Raw genomic sequence first — 14,838 nt, 5'->3', positions numbered from 1 at the left:
TAATGGTGATGTGCCCCGGGTGGCACCATTTGGAGTTCACAAAGACAACAAGCCCTCCGCCTCTCCGCTTGCCGCTCTGTTTACTCCGGTCGGCGCGCACCGCCGTGAAACCCTCCTGTTCTATTGCACTGTCCGGGATGTTCTCGTTCAGCCAGGATTCGGTGAAGCACAGTAGGCTTGCCTCCTTGTACTCACGCTGGTTGATCATCAGGGCTGAGAGCTCGTCGGTCTTGTTGACCAGCGATCGCACGTTCCCCATGACGACAGCGGGCAGGTAAGGCTTGAATCTCCTTCTGTCCTCTCTCCTGTCCTTCACGCTCGTGCCAGCTCGATTTCCCCGTCTGCGAATCCTTATTTCGGCTGTTACTTAGCTTTCTATTGCTGGTCTGCATGTCAGGCCTTCTGAAGTGATGGCGCTCCTCCAATGGAGCGATGATCCAGGCGTCCCAATGATGCCCTCAAGATCAGCGCCCCGAAGCGACTCGAGGAATCCGTAATGTCAATATAGTTGATTTCCTTTTATCAACGCTTTTGTTTGCTTGCTTAATTTTCTTTTGACTATGTTGCGGCAGTAGACTGTCATAGACAGGTAGTGCCGAGGGGCTGAGTGGAGGAGTTCAAACAATTGACGCGCACCGTAATAACTCTGTTCCACGTCCAGGAAATATTTTGAGGCTTTTATTCTTTCGCTTCATGAGACAAAAAAATACGATTTGCGATTTGCGTTATTGCGCTATTGCGATCAAAAGAAAATATGCTCTCCTAACTCTCACCCCCTCTCTCCGTGAACTGTCAACCTCTGTGAACTGTCAAACACCGAGAACTGTCAGATGTGAAAAGGTGAATGAAATTCCATAAAACACTCCCATTAGCACCACACCCCCGTGAGCACGCCCACCACCTAAAGTGACAGTACAACTAATAATACAACACAAATAGAATACTGAATCATAATAAAGAGACCTCCATTACGGCGCCTACAGTTATTTTCAGCCAGATTGTTTTTTTTATTTCACTGCAATCCATCTGATCAACGTATCAACCCATACTAAAAAAAGACGCTACTGACAATAAAGGAATTATAAACGACCCCCCCCCCCCCCCCCTTTCCTTCACGCATGATGAAGGATAATGTATACCGATCATATACATTTGAATGTTTTAATATAGCGTGTATAGGAAAGAAACGCCAATCGATAATCTATCATATGCGTCGGGGCCTATAACTCGCGTTTTAGGAATTACTGCAGAAAACCTTAAAAGCATACTTATATTCACGACGGTATTAACACAACAATGTATGAATGAAAAAATATAACGTTCCCACATCCGGAACGATAGATACTCGATGTTGAATGGGCCCTAGTAATGTCGATATAGCTATAATATTTAAAAAGTTATAGCCCTGCAAAGAAGGTAAACATCTCCATAGGCTTACAGCGGTGGCAGAGAGGGCACAAAGATGGGCATACTGCGTGGCAGACAGTGTTAAGCTACGTCATCCCCCGCTAAGAGTCACAGGAGATGTAGTAAATACAACAGTCCTTCCATGTAGGCTAGAACGCCGTGAATTATGACTCAGTAACCACTACAGTAACATCATTAAGTCTGCTATAAGCTATTCTCCCTCTCGTGTGTGTGTGTGTGTGTGTGTGTGTGTGTGTGTGTGTGTGTGTGTGTGTGTGTGTGTTTATGCAGATATTTATGCAGTTTTAAAGCACCTTGGCTTTGTTCTGAATGCACTTTGTTGTAGTTATCCTACAGAGAAAAGAAAATGCACTTGACTTTAATGCACATTTTGTTGTATGCAAAGAGAAAATGTTTAAATTGTACAATATTTCAGCAGTCAGTCTGGAATTAATGTATGCATTCAAAAGTGCTGAATAAATGTTTTATGGGCCCATAATAGTGATTATTAATATTATTTAAGTTAAGTTTTGCCATAATCATGTCTTTGGCCATAATCAGGTAGCTGAAAAAAAAATACATTATATATATTTATTAATCATTTTCGGCCTTTCGGCATTCGGTTTTCGGCCAACTGTTTCCTATTTTCGGTATTTGGTTTCGGCCAAGAATTTCCCATTCGGTGCATCCCTAGTATAGAGAGAGAAAGAGACCCCCCCCCCCCCTCTCCTCCTGGCCATGCTGTACGCATACAGGTATACAGATGACAGATCACAGCACTTAATGGAGATGCTATCAATATTACATTGGAAACAGTTTTGCATCACCCAAGAGGGTATTACACAGTACTGTGTGGGTAATTGGAGATGTGGATGTAGCCTACAGTAGCTAGCTACTAGGCTTGGTAGTCGTTGATACCAGTGTCAGTCAGCATCCATCGAGTGCATCACTTGCCCACCGCCCCCACAAGTACATGCTTTTCTTTTTCAATAGAAATAAAACCCATATCATTCATTTTCACATATCAATGCCCACATTCAAGTTTGAAAAATTCGTCAAATACTAAACGTGTTATCTGTGAGAGATTGTGCGTACATTTCCATCACGTGCATGAAAGCTTATAATGAGTTAAAGCGCATGACAGCTCGACGGACATAACAATGAACAATATACCTGATGCTTAATGCAAATTGTCAGTCAAAACAGTCAGTTACCATTTGTAATAATTATATTACTTCCACTCTGTCTGCAGCAGGTCTCTCCTCTCATGGAACGGCAAATGAACACTACGCAAACTTGCAAAGTGGCCGACATGTTGTTGGCACAATTTTGAAACGCACAAACCTCTGTTTTTATCTTTTAGATACACAACTATCCAACAAACTTTTACTCAAGTACTTGAGTAATCGATTACCCATCCCTAGTCGACACAGAGCCCCAGCTTATGGACATTGGAAGCAGCTAGGGCTTATGCATCTTTTTATTTTATTTGCTCTTATATTTATTGAACAGTTGTTTTCCTTTAGCTGCTGCTGTTTCTCCACGTTCAAGTTCAAGTTTCTTTAATAGTTGTCATACAGAAGTACAGAATACTTATACAAAATGCTTCTTACTGTTACGCTCCAGAGACTGTGCAAGACAAGATAAGATAAGTATGAAATAAAATAACATAGTATAGTATGTAAATTAGAAGTAAAAAAATGAGGTCACAGTGTTCAGTATAGACATATGTACAACGTTCGATGCAGAATAGACGTAACTGAGTTACCATATAATATACAATACTATGCAGTGTACTAATATACAATACTATATAGTGCAAGGCAGAAATGGGATGAGGTGCAATTTAGGTACAATTTACAGTAGGTGTACGAGTTGTAGTGCAAATCCTTTATCAATAAATATAAAGTGTGTTTGTGTGATCTAAAGTGTGGAGAGTGGGTGCTGCAGTGTGTTGTTTGTTTAAGTGAGTGTGTGCGTGTGGGTGTGTGTGCTGTGTGCATTTGATGGTTGTTGCATAGTGTTTATTGTTCGTTTAGCAGCCTGATGGCCTGGGGATAGAAGCTTCTTCTGAGTCTTTCTGTGCTCGCCTTAAGACTCCGGTATCGCTTGCCTGACCGCAGCAGTTCAAAGAGGCAGTTGTTCGGGTGGCTCGAGTCCTTAATAATTCTCTTAGCCTTCCCCCTGCACCGCTTGTTGTAAATGTTCTGGAGGGTGGGAAGCCCCCCTCCAATTGTGCGTTCGGCTGATACTGTTTATCTGGTACTATTGGTTGCTTGTTTCTATTGAGAGAAACCATGTGGAATTTCGTTGTTCCCTGAAAGTGTAATGACAATAAAGATAGGCGTAATTCAAATAACAAACATATGTTTGCAAATTTGTCAAAATGCATATCCTGTCATCCACTAGGTCATTACTTGGCTTTAGATCAATAGCCTAGATGTCTGTGCAGGATAGTGTGGAGAGGTTAGATGCCATATGTGCACAAATTCTTCCAAGTTTACCAATGTTTGGTTTCCCTTGCTCCGATGTTTATCATTGTAATGTAGCACAGTGAGCAATATGGATATCGTTATGAAGTGAAGTGCGACATCACCAATCTGGGCACACTTTAGATTTAAGCTGAATGAGACAATTAAATCTGTAAATCATTATTATTTCTCAGACGATATAATCATCATTACAAGATGTCATGATCACAGCAGTCCGAGGCTGACATGCAGCATGATTCACAAATGCCCACAAACACAAGCTAACATTCAGAGTCCTACTTTAGCTTTAGCTATTATCGTACATCATAATTCAAGAACATTAACACCTCACCTTCATGAAGACACTACAATCTAAAAAGTCAAGAGCAAGTTTGAACCAACCATAGAACTAGGTTACCTAATTTACAGTGTTAAGCAATGACACCACTTTGTTGAGTTATGAACATTTTCTTGATTGATGGAATGTCAAAAACGAAATAAATGGGCTCTTAATAGGTGGTAGACCCACGGACCGCCAGGGTATTTCAATTCAAATTCAGTTTAAAGTCTGGATATTATGAGCAGTGTTGAATGTGATTCTCAGTTTTCTCAGCAGTTTGTCAGGGTTGTTGGGTTTCTATTATCAAACTTGTGTCAAATACATCCGTTAATTTTCTTCAAAATGGTAAATGGACTTATGCCTCACCCATTCACACACCAATGGCAGAGGCAACCATACAAGGTGCCAACCTACTCATCGAGAGCACTTAGGGGTAGGGATGTCCGATATTATCGGCCTACCGATATTAACGGCCGATATTGGCATAAAAATGTGATATCGTAAAATATCGGTATCGGTTTTAAAAAAGATATATTATTTTTTTAACATTTTAACAAGCAAGTAAGAACAAATTATTATTTTATTTATTGTCAAAGTATGCATAATGTTGTGTTAATTACACGACAAGAGATATGTAATGTTAATTACCTGAAATTATAACGTTTTTTGGAGGGGGAAACCCTGCATATATCGGTATCGGAAATTAAGAGTTGGACAATATCGGTATATCGGTATCAGTAAAAAAGCCAATATCGAGCATCCCTACTTAGGGGTTAAGTGTCTTGCTCAAGGACACTTCGACACATTGCTGGGAGTCTTGGTCAACTAAAAACCAAACCGACTGATACAGCAGCCTTATGCCCATATTATACTCTCACCTGAGTCAGACTGTTGTTGACATGCCAGGACACTAGAACCTGACATAGTGGGCAGACATTAGCCTGCTTAATCAATACAGTATACCACTTCTAGAGTTACATTCAACCATGCTGATAAGATCTGGATATTAACATTTTGCAGGTGAAAACAGTCTACCCTCTGACTGTCCACAGGAGCAATGGGTCTACCGTCAAACTCTCAATGGACATTGTTTCTGGACCTTTTAGAGCCAATCCATCCCTGCCATCAACGTCAAGCCCAGCAGACCTGAGAACTGGTGCCATGAGCGCAACGGTAGTTAAATGTAAAATCCAGTGCACTGAAAAATTGTTTAACCGCTACTATTTAGGCTACATGTTAGATAGCACACAGTCATGCTATGTCTTTCAGAATCAGGGAGGGCTCTAGCCATGCGAACACGACTGTACTGTAGATCAAATAAAGCGGGTGCACTAGATACTGCATGCTATAACCTCCCAGTGTGTTTTCATAGACTACATATTGACATAGATTTAAGAAAATATATACATTAAATAATACATCAGTATGACTGAGACTCAGGTTGAGGTTTTAAATTGTACTCAGTCGAGAACATTTTGAATTCAACATTATTACTTTCCTTGTCTAAGGAGACAGATGTTCTGTGATGTTTGCAGAACATGCTTTACTTAGTGCTCCTTATTATCAATCAGGGACATCAGGTCGAAAGCACTGATTCAGCCAGAACTCATTACTACTGTGGTCTGCAGCATGCCATGTTGTCTTCAGGCAACCGAAGATGCATATGTTATGTTAAGCAAGTTAGTGTAATAATAGTTACTGCCACTACAGAGTTAAATCCATTATTAGGCTATTTAATGATTATTATAACATAGCAAGAGCCACCCCGAATATAACCCAGTTTGTCTACTTAAAAAGGTGAATGAATGAACACTTTATTTAACAGATTGCAGAATGGGTACAATACAGTACGGCTCAATACACACAATTGTTAAGGGGATGCAGACCAGAGAAAGACGTTTGTCTTGTTTACATCAGGGTCCCCCATTTTCAATTCATAGTGACATTTATGACATACACAACATAATATGACATCATGACATTTATGGCATAGGGACATACATGACATACAGGTATAGTACTGCTACATTTGTGACATATACGATAGTAACGTTAGATTGTTGATATGTTTCAGCGACAATTGATATTGACGTTGATATTGAACATTTCACAAAATAAAACATGGTTGTGATGCTAGCTACATGATGCGTTGTAAGTAACGATGCTGTCAGCTGCTAACGTTAGCCTACTCAGCTGACTGGCTTTGCTACCCGAATAGATAGCTGGCTAATTTATTAAGCTGTCTTTCTTACCTCCAGCTAATTTCGGGATTTTTCCAACTTTGTTAGTTACTTCTGCAGTAAGGGTCCCAAAGTCCTGCTCGTAAGCTTCAAAGTCCGACGACATTATGAACTGTTGAGTTTAAAACAGGTGGTTGTTGTTGTCAGGCTGACAGCTCAGAAGAATGAAAACAACACGAAGCCCCTTCCTGGTTGAGTAACACAAACTTCTACTCGGCGAGAAACTGCACGTTTCTTTTTGTTGTTCCTACATCTGACACTCGTTTTAGGGATCAATGTAACTAACTCGTGGAAAACTTGAAAAACGTATATTTGCATTGGATTAATACATAGTGGTATTTAGCGGCACAGTTGTGACTTGTTGCTCTGAAATACACGGGTGGGTGACACAGGGGGCGATGTGATGATGTGACGCCCAGCCCAGTGATCAGGACACAACACTGAAGAAGAGGTGAAGGAAGAACAAGCTAAAGAAGTGACCAGGTTGGTTATTTAAAGTGACAGCTTTAAACTTAATTCACAACATCGGAATTCATGTTTGAGCGAATTGGCCTTCGCGTTAGCCTCGGGGTGTAGTGGCCTTTTCGTTGATTTGCAAAGGGTTTGTCAATCTAGCGGTGATGATAATAAACAGTCATGGAAGCTGTGTGTTGTTGTGGTTGGAACTGGAGCTAACGACAGGCAGGCTAGCACTGTTTTTCCCTGGCTGTGGGGTCAATGAGATCGTCCGAAATAAAATAAAAACAAACGTGAAAAGTACGACGTATCATAGTTTGGAGACATGATGTCCTTTTTTGTCTATTAGTTGAATGGCTACTGGGGGATGACACGGCTGTCTCTAATGTATATGACTTAATGCTAGCTTGGTAAGCGGGTTAACGAGACAACTTTAACTAGCCGTGATTGCCACAATTAACGTGGTAATAGATTAAGAAACAAAGACAGTCCCCGTTATTGGTGAACTAGAAATATAGCCTGTGTCCAGTAGCCTAATCCAAATTTCATTTAAAAAAAAAAGTCACCAAATATATCCTATAACTGCTTATTTTTTTCTTTAGCCCTCAGCATGTTCTAGTCTCTCTTTTTATTTTGTTCGTAAAGCACTGTTTACCCAAAGTCACCTATGGAGGCCTGCCTGGCTGTGATAACGTTGGTAATACCAGGCAGATATGGACAGAGGAGAAACTGATCTCTCTTGCTGTAGGTTGAGGTTGAAATTCAAGAAAATTGCTCTCTGGGGGAAAATGGCAAGGGCGTTATCACAGTAGAAGTTGAATCTCTGTTCATGATGTGATCTTATTTGTTTGTGTGTTTGTCTCTCAGATGGGGAACTGGGGTCCCTCGCTAGGATAGTTTGCTCTCAAGATCAGCCAGAGAGGATGCTGCCCTTCTCCAACACCAGGGACAATGGGTCACGTAAAGCCCCAGTGAGTCAGGACCCAGCCGGCCGCTGGGTGATAAGAAGAGGGAAAAGATGTCCGTTGTCAGCAGTGCCGCTGACTGTGCGAGATAGCAGTGGGAAAAAACAGCCAGTGTAAAGCTGTGTCATTGCATTTCAGGAACTCACAAACCAAAACATTAATCTTGTTTAAAAAGAAAAAAAAAGATAATAATAAAATGAACTTCCTGTCAGCCATTGTGACATTTGAGAACCTCCATGAGGTGCGGAGGCTGTGCCACTGGGGCCCGGTGATAGCCCTGTCAGTCATCGCTGTGTGCTCCACCATGGCCATACTGGACTCTATCATCTGGTACTGGCCACTGGACACCACAGGCGGCAGCATCAACTTCATCATGCTCATCAACTGGACCGTCCTCATCCTCTACAACTACTTCAACGCCATGTTCGTGGGACCCGGGTACATCCCTCTCGGCTGGAAACCGGTAAGGAGCCGAGCCGGTCGGGGAGGAAGGCTTGTCCGACATCGGATTCGGTCGGGAGTTTCAAACTAATTACTCTGTGATTCCTGGAGTCTGCCCAGACTCCCATTCCTACCATTGGATTTGAGCAAACCCCAGTGTTTGAAGTGGCCCATATTTTCCATTTTGGTATTAGAGCTGCTGCTGACTAGGTGGCTGGGTGGCACAGTGGACATTGCGCTCGTCACCAACGCAAGAGACACCGGGTTCAACTCCGGCTGTCGGCGTTGCCTCCGGCTTGGGCCGGCCGTCATACTAACTCAATTGGCAGAGTTAGCGGGTGGAAGTCGATGGGTGGTAATCTGGACGTTGTGGACAGCGACTCCTACAGGTCGGTTGGGGACGCCTGCACAGCAGAGACAGGAAAATGGCGGGGGTAGTGTGAGCCTCCCACACGTTACACCTCGCCAAAATGAGAGTCCGCGCTGGCAGGTGAAAAGATGTGACAGGCTGCCTCCACATGTATCGGAGGGGACATGTGATGCAAGGCTTCTATCCTCCCTACAACCGGCCAGTGGGGGGCATATGCGAGCAACGTTCAAGACAGCGGAGGGGAGAATTGGCACGGCTAAATTGGGATGGGAGAAAAATAGAAAAAAAGGAGGAAAAGTGAAAAAAAATAGCTGCTGCTGACTTGACCAGTGATGCGCTAGGAAAGGTCTTCCACTTGTCCCAAGTCTTGTTCTTGTGACATTTAGCCTCTGGACACAATTATTTTTACCCAGTCAGCCATGGATTTAGATTTTAAATGTTGGGTTAAATAACCAGTTCTGTCACTAAGCAGGAGTTGGTCCACACAAGAGATAGACCCCTAGCCTTATTTCTTACTTACCAATGGTGTTGTTGATCAGTAGAGTCCTTTCTCAGCACAATCCATTGCTGTTCCTCGTACTAGCTCCAACTAGTTAGCCACTAACCAATACAAAGTCAATACAGAGCTCCTGTCTGTACAAGCCATTTATTTTGACTGATATTGCAATTGCGATATGATTTGCGATATTGGAAGGAATAATCATTTTTCAAATAAAGTGTTTCTTTATGTATCTCCTTGCACCATTTACCAAATGCACCACGTGAGGAGCCCACAATGCAATGCTGCACAGAACATTGTTCTTGAGTGGTCAGAGGCAGCCGACTGTAATGTGGATCTGTAATGGCCTTCTAGCCATTATCCTCCTGTCTTTGGCAACTCTAACGTCAGTACCACACTGGGAACCAACTAATGTTAGTGGAGCCAGCTAATATTAGCTAACATTAGATTTATATGAATCTAGTGTATGAATAGGAATAATTGTGGTCTGTGCTCAACTATTGAGACACTAGGGTGATGGTATGGTGTTACCAAGACAGGAGGGTAATGGCTAGAAGACGTCCACATTACAGCCGGGTGCCTCTGACAGAACAAGAACAATGGGTCTCATTCCCGAACGAAGTTACGACAAAATATTTCGTCTTAGCCAGATTTCGGCCCATTTAAGACATATTAGGGCTGGGAGTGGGAGTCCCCAAACTTTCCTGAGATCTTGACAGACTGTGTTCTCATAGTGATTCCTTCACATCAACGCTACAGGCCTCCTTGGAATTAATTACTTAATCATAATTAAAATAAATATGACAATATTTGTACGATAAGAAATTACGCATTTGATGTCGGAAAAATAAATAATATGGATTCATCTGATCACAGGGCAGCTGCTTAACCATATCTGAACCAGCTATTTTGGACAAATGTATAATTACTTTAATTACTCAGATATTCAAACACAATTATGCAATTATTGTGAAATGATTGAAAATAATAATAATTTAATGCATTCTGTGGAATTTGTATTTCTTATTTGTTACACATCTGTTTTAATGATTAATTATATACATTTGAAAGAATGCAGGTCAACATGCAATGTATCCGATTGATTGTTGGTATACAATGGGACAGACCTTTGTTTGATTGATTGATTGATTTATTGAAAACTTGATTAACAGATTGCAGAATGGGTACAGTACAGTACAGCTCAATTACATAAGGGGATGCAGACCAGAGAAATAATTTCGTCTTGTTTACATCAGGGTCCCCCATTTTCAATTCATCATAACATATATGACACACACGACACAGATAGACAGTACTGCTACATCTATACATTTATGACATACCAGATTTGCAAATACAGTACTGTTTGTGATACAAAAAGAGTCCAGAAAAGAGAGTACATTTGACGTAGAAACTGTTGGAGGAGGTTGGGTAGGAGGGGTGGGTGGGGGATAGACTTACACTGTACAAGCAAAACTGTACATTGGAATATTGACAACCATACTTGGTCATATACTGTACACTATATAGCCTATACACCAACACTGAAATGACAGTGGAGAAATAAATAAGAACTAAAGCTAATCGGTGGAAATAGACTGCATTAATATTCCATAACAAGTCTTGTGTGCGCCTACGAATGAACAGTAGCCTCTTAATTATGGAATAATAAGCCATACTGCGTTCATTCATTACGCCCGCCGTAGGCTATATATATTATGTCATTCATTCATTCATTCATATACAGTACTGCGCGCGCGCGTGTGCGCGCACGCTGCGGCAGGTGTGTACCGCGAGCTGTATATGATGCCAATACATTAATCTAATCTAGTTTTGATGGGCGCAAGCGTGATTACGAAACCTAGCCGCATTTCTCGGAGACGCTCTCTGATTGGCACTGACTGACGCTAGGTTTCGTAATCACGCGGCTCGCAAGACTCGCAAAGCACTTCCGCCATTCCATTTCACACAGCTGCGTCACCAGTTGCCTTATAAGGAGCTTTGGAGGCTATGCAAATGAGCTGAACGGGAACACGCTTTCGAGTTTAAGACAGAATGCCATTCTCCAAGCAGATATCAGATAATATAATTTGTGCAACCTTTTCAGCCACTTAAGACATATTACCAGCACGTTCAGGACTCAGAGTGTACTTGTCATAGATTATGTCTCAGTGGTTCCAAGATAAGTCTTCCAGAATATATCTTTGAAAATTTTTCGGGAATGAGACCCATTGCTCTGTGTAGTGTTACATTGTGGACTCTAGGGCTGTCTTAAATACTTCGAAGCTTCGTTCGAATATAATTTGTGTTCATTGTGCTGCTTTTATAAAGCCTCAAATGACGGCTTACAATATTTCATGAAAGCAAAGTGTTTCGTTTGTTTAAGATTTAAAAAGGTTTAAACTTTACAGCACTGACAAAGTTGAACAAAGTGCTGTACAAGTCCCACAACATAAAAAAAGAAATTGTAAATTATTTTTTTTATTTTGAATTTTTTTAAATTTATTTCGAAGCTTCGAATTAAAATCGAATCTCGGCCCCGAAACTTCGAAGGTCAGCCCTAGTGGACTCCTCACATGACCCAAGGAAAATGTCAGAATACCCGCGTTCTATGCTCTGCTTGGTGCCAGACTTTGGTGGCAGTTCTATTGAAGCCTGTATTAAAATGTTAAATATACAAGCTGTCTGAGGAAATATACATCAACCAATATATCATATGTTATCTAGTTAACAATGCAACAAATTGCAGATGATTCTGACATCCAAGTTAATGACCTGTTTAAATAACTGATAAAATGATGATAAACGAGGAGATGGCTGACCCCATTCAACTCAATGTCGGCCGAAAGTTTCCACGCTTGGCACCAATGTGCGTTCATGTGCTACATGGTGACGCGATGACCCTTCCTTCTTTTATAATTTCCTTGACATGACGTCGCGGCTGCTTCACAAAACTCTGCCGTTCAGGGTTACTATATAGGTATAGGGTGGGAACGGGAGACCTTTCATCTCGGATAGTTATGTATAATGAGGTGTCATTTGATACATTTGTCCTTTTTCTCAAACAGGAGAAACACCAAGAGAGCCAGTACCTCCAGTTCTGCAGAGTGTGCCAAGGCTACAAGGCACCCAGGTCCCACCACTGTCGCAAGTGTAACAGGTAGCTACATTCATGTCTTTGGTGGCACAAACAGGCTTTTTTCCCATTTCCCCCTCGATGGTTTCTACTTGTGACGGATAGGAGATGTCAACATTCTAGGCACTACTGCTGATGAACACAACAGGCAAAATGACAATCAGACTTTTCCGTAGAAACAATGATGAAAAGGGTGATTAAAAGCAGCTCCTTGTTCATGAGTATTCAGTAGCTCTGTACTGTAAGAGCACCAAGCCTCTTAAGCCCATTGAAGGCTGTGTCATCAAGAATCAAGAGGTTTTTTTGTCAGTCACATACATACCAGGGCATACAGTGAAATGCGGGTGGTCTTGCCCGCATTGATTGTGCAAAATACAATAATAAAATGGAATAAAATAGGCATAGAAAAAATTAAATAGATAAGACACAAGATATGCATGGTAAAAAAGACATGCTAGGTTCCTGAGAAACTGGTTCTTATATACACTACTATGCAATATACAATTTACAATGTTAACTCTTAATGTATCTAAACTATACAGTACCTCCTTCTTTTAAAGTGTTTCTAAAGATTCTCAGGGCGATACATTCTCTTCTCACTGTTCCCCACTGAACACCGGCTCCCAAGACACATGCGGAATGATTTAACTTCAGTATTCCGTTCACTAGAAGTTTAGCTCAATGAGTGAATATATAAGAGAGACTATTCTGACGGGTGTCAACTCTCCTCTCACCGTTATCTCCTCAACTTACAGTATGGCTATATCTTCACTAAATCACGTCTTAGAGGTGCTATAGATAGCATTTCTATGTAATAATAAGTAATATATTTTTTTTAAATGTTACATCCACTGAGCTTTCAGAAAGGCATGGAATAAAAGTACCCCTGTACCCCCCTCCCCAAATCCAGGTCAGATATGTATGTTGTTTACATGTTGCATGCAGGAATCCCCTCCCTACTTCCCATTTCCCAACGTTGAATACACCTGATTGGATAAATGACATGCTGGTGCTCTAGTGTGACATCTGAATGTTATCTATACAGCACATTTAAGATCAAACATCTTGCCAGATGGGGTTCCTGAGACAAATGATCTTATCAAATGGGGCTCTGCAGCCTAATATCAAAAGCTTTGAGGGTCCTTGACTCGAAAAAGGAACCAGTGGCCTGGATGTAGGGATGGGTACCGAATTAGGTACTTTTAAAGGTACCTACCGAATCACGTCGTTACTACAGAGTACCGATTCACGTGAGATCCGTCTGTGCCACATTTTGGTACTGTAAAAAAAAGAAATGTATATATACTTTTTTTACTTTTCTTATTTTTTGGACTTTTATTTTCACGTTCACACGCACAATATACGCTTACCTAGGATTTGACTTGATTCAACAAAAAAGCAGCCGGGGCAATGGCAAGCCGAAAATGGTCGAAAGTGTGGTTATTTGAAGTTTGGATATTTTGTTTCACAACTGAGGTAGGTAGATTACATTTTTAGAGACTAAAGTACAGAAAAAGGTACCGGTATTGGTTCAAATGTGAAAGGTACCCAACCCTACCTAGATGTCTAGCTGGGCAACTCAATTCCATCCTTATCTTGACCACTCATGTTTGTTTTGCATGACTATGTCGATGCCAGGCTGGCTAGGTTTGGTAAGGTATCGTTGGGTTTGCATTTCCTCTAAACCTTCCGTGTTACTAGGCAACCTTTCAAAATTCAGACCAACAACTGTACACAAGCTGGCCAGGTTGTGAAAGGTGGCCGTCTCAGCCAGGGTCCAGCCAGGTTTGGCCAGGTTCTAAAGACAATAGAGATGCCCACTGTGTGCCAGACAGGCCACAGCATGGCTAAACTCTTGCTAGTGGAGAAAAGTCATCGATCTCCCAAACCAATGGAGACCCCTCCACCAACACTTACCCTCCCTCCTCTTCCTTCTGTCCCGCCAGGTGCGTGATGAAGATGGACCACCACTGCCCCTGGATCAACAACTGCTGCGGCCACCAGAACCACGCCTACTTCACCAGCTTCCTCATGCTGGCGCCGCTGGGCTGTTCGCATGCCGCCATCATCTTCATCATGACCATGTACACTCAGCTGTACCAGAGGGTCAGTGTTTACACTGCACCCCGCTTCACAACAGAGGCTCTGCAATCACTGATTCTGCTTTGAAGTCAAACATTTGAGCTGTATCTCTTTGACTTTGTGATGTATCATGTCCTTTGGTGTCATAGAGTGGCGAAGTCTGATGCAATCTTTGTGATTTGTGAAGTTGGGTGTAGTCCTAAATCCTTATGGAAATAAAATAGCAATTGCACTTGTAATGTTTATATAAGGTCTGTGCCGAGTAGAGGATCAAACACAATAGTTTTTTCCTCATTAAAAGTCAGCTAACATCAGTTAATATCAACTTTGTAGAATTTGAAGCCTTAATTAGGCTACTTTTAAAATGGATCCACTAAACTATGGGTTAAAAGTTGATTTAAGGTAATGTAGTGTCAGGCTTCATACTCTGT

At 41.6% G+C, this 14,838-nt stretch overlaps 2 protein-coding genes across 3 annotated transcripts in view; one reads left to right on the top strand and one right to left on the bottom strand.

Annotated features, from left to right (window-relative positions):
• Window positions 1–6,603, bottom strand: part of vti1a (vesicle transport through interaction with t-SNAREs 1A) — a gene marked incomplete at its 3' end in the record, with an annotated part of 162,229 nt that extends 155,626 nt beyond the window's left edge. The window contains exon 1 of the mRNA XM_084323070.1: window positions 6,471–6,603. Within this exon, the coding sequence (XP_084179196.1) occupies window positions 6,471–6,564 (94 nt within the window). The 5' untranslated portion in view covers window positions 6,565–6,603. The remainder of the gene's footprint in view (window positions 1–6,470) is intronic.
• Window positions 6,604–6,850: 247 nt separating this feature from the next.
• Window positions 6,851–14,838, top strand: part of zdhhc6 (zDHHC palmitoyltransferase 6) — a 52,792-nt gene continuing 44,804 nt past the window's right edge. For both annotated transcript variants that reach the window (XM_084323689.1, XM_084323688.1), the window contains exons 1-4: window positions 6,851–6,941; window positions 7,782–8,342; window positions 12,258–12,349; window positions 14,272–14,431. In XM_084323689.1, coding sequence (XP_084179815.1) covers window positions 8,076–8,342; window positions 12,258–12,349; window positions 14,272–14,431 — 519 coding nt within the window. In that variant the 5' untranslated portion in view covers window positions 6,851–6,941; window positions 7,782–8,075. The remainder of the gene's footprint in view (window positions 6,942–7,781; window positions 8,343–12,257; window positions 12,350–14,271; window positions 14,432–14,838) is intronic.

The sequence above is a fragment of the Notolepis coatsorum genome (assembly GCF_963971535.1).
Source record: "Notolepis coatsorum genome assembly, chromosome: 10".
Lineage (NCBI taxonomy): Eukaryota > Metazoa > Chordata > Actinopteri > Aulopiformes > Paralepididae > Notolepis > Notolepis coatsorum.
This window is presented reverse-complemented; position numbering and strand designations above follow the sequence as displayed.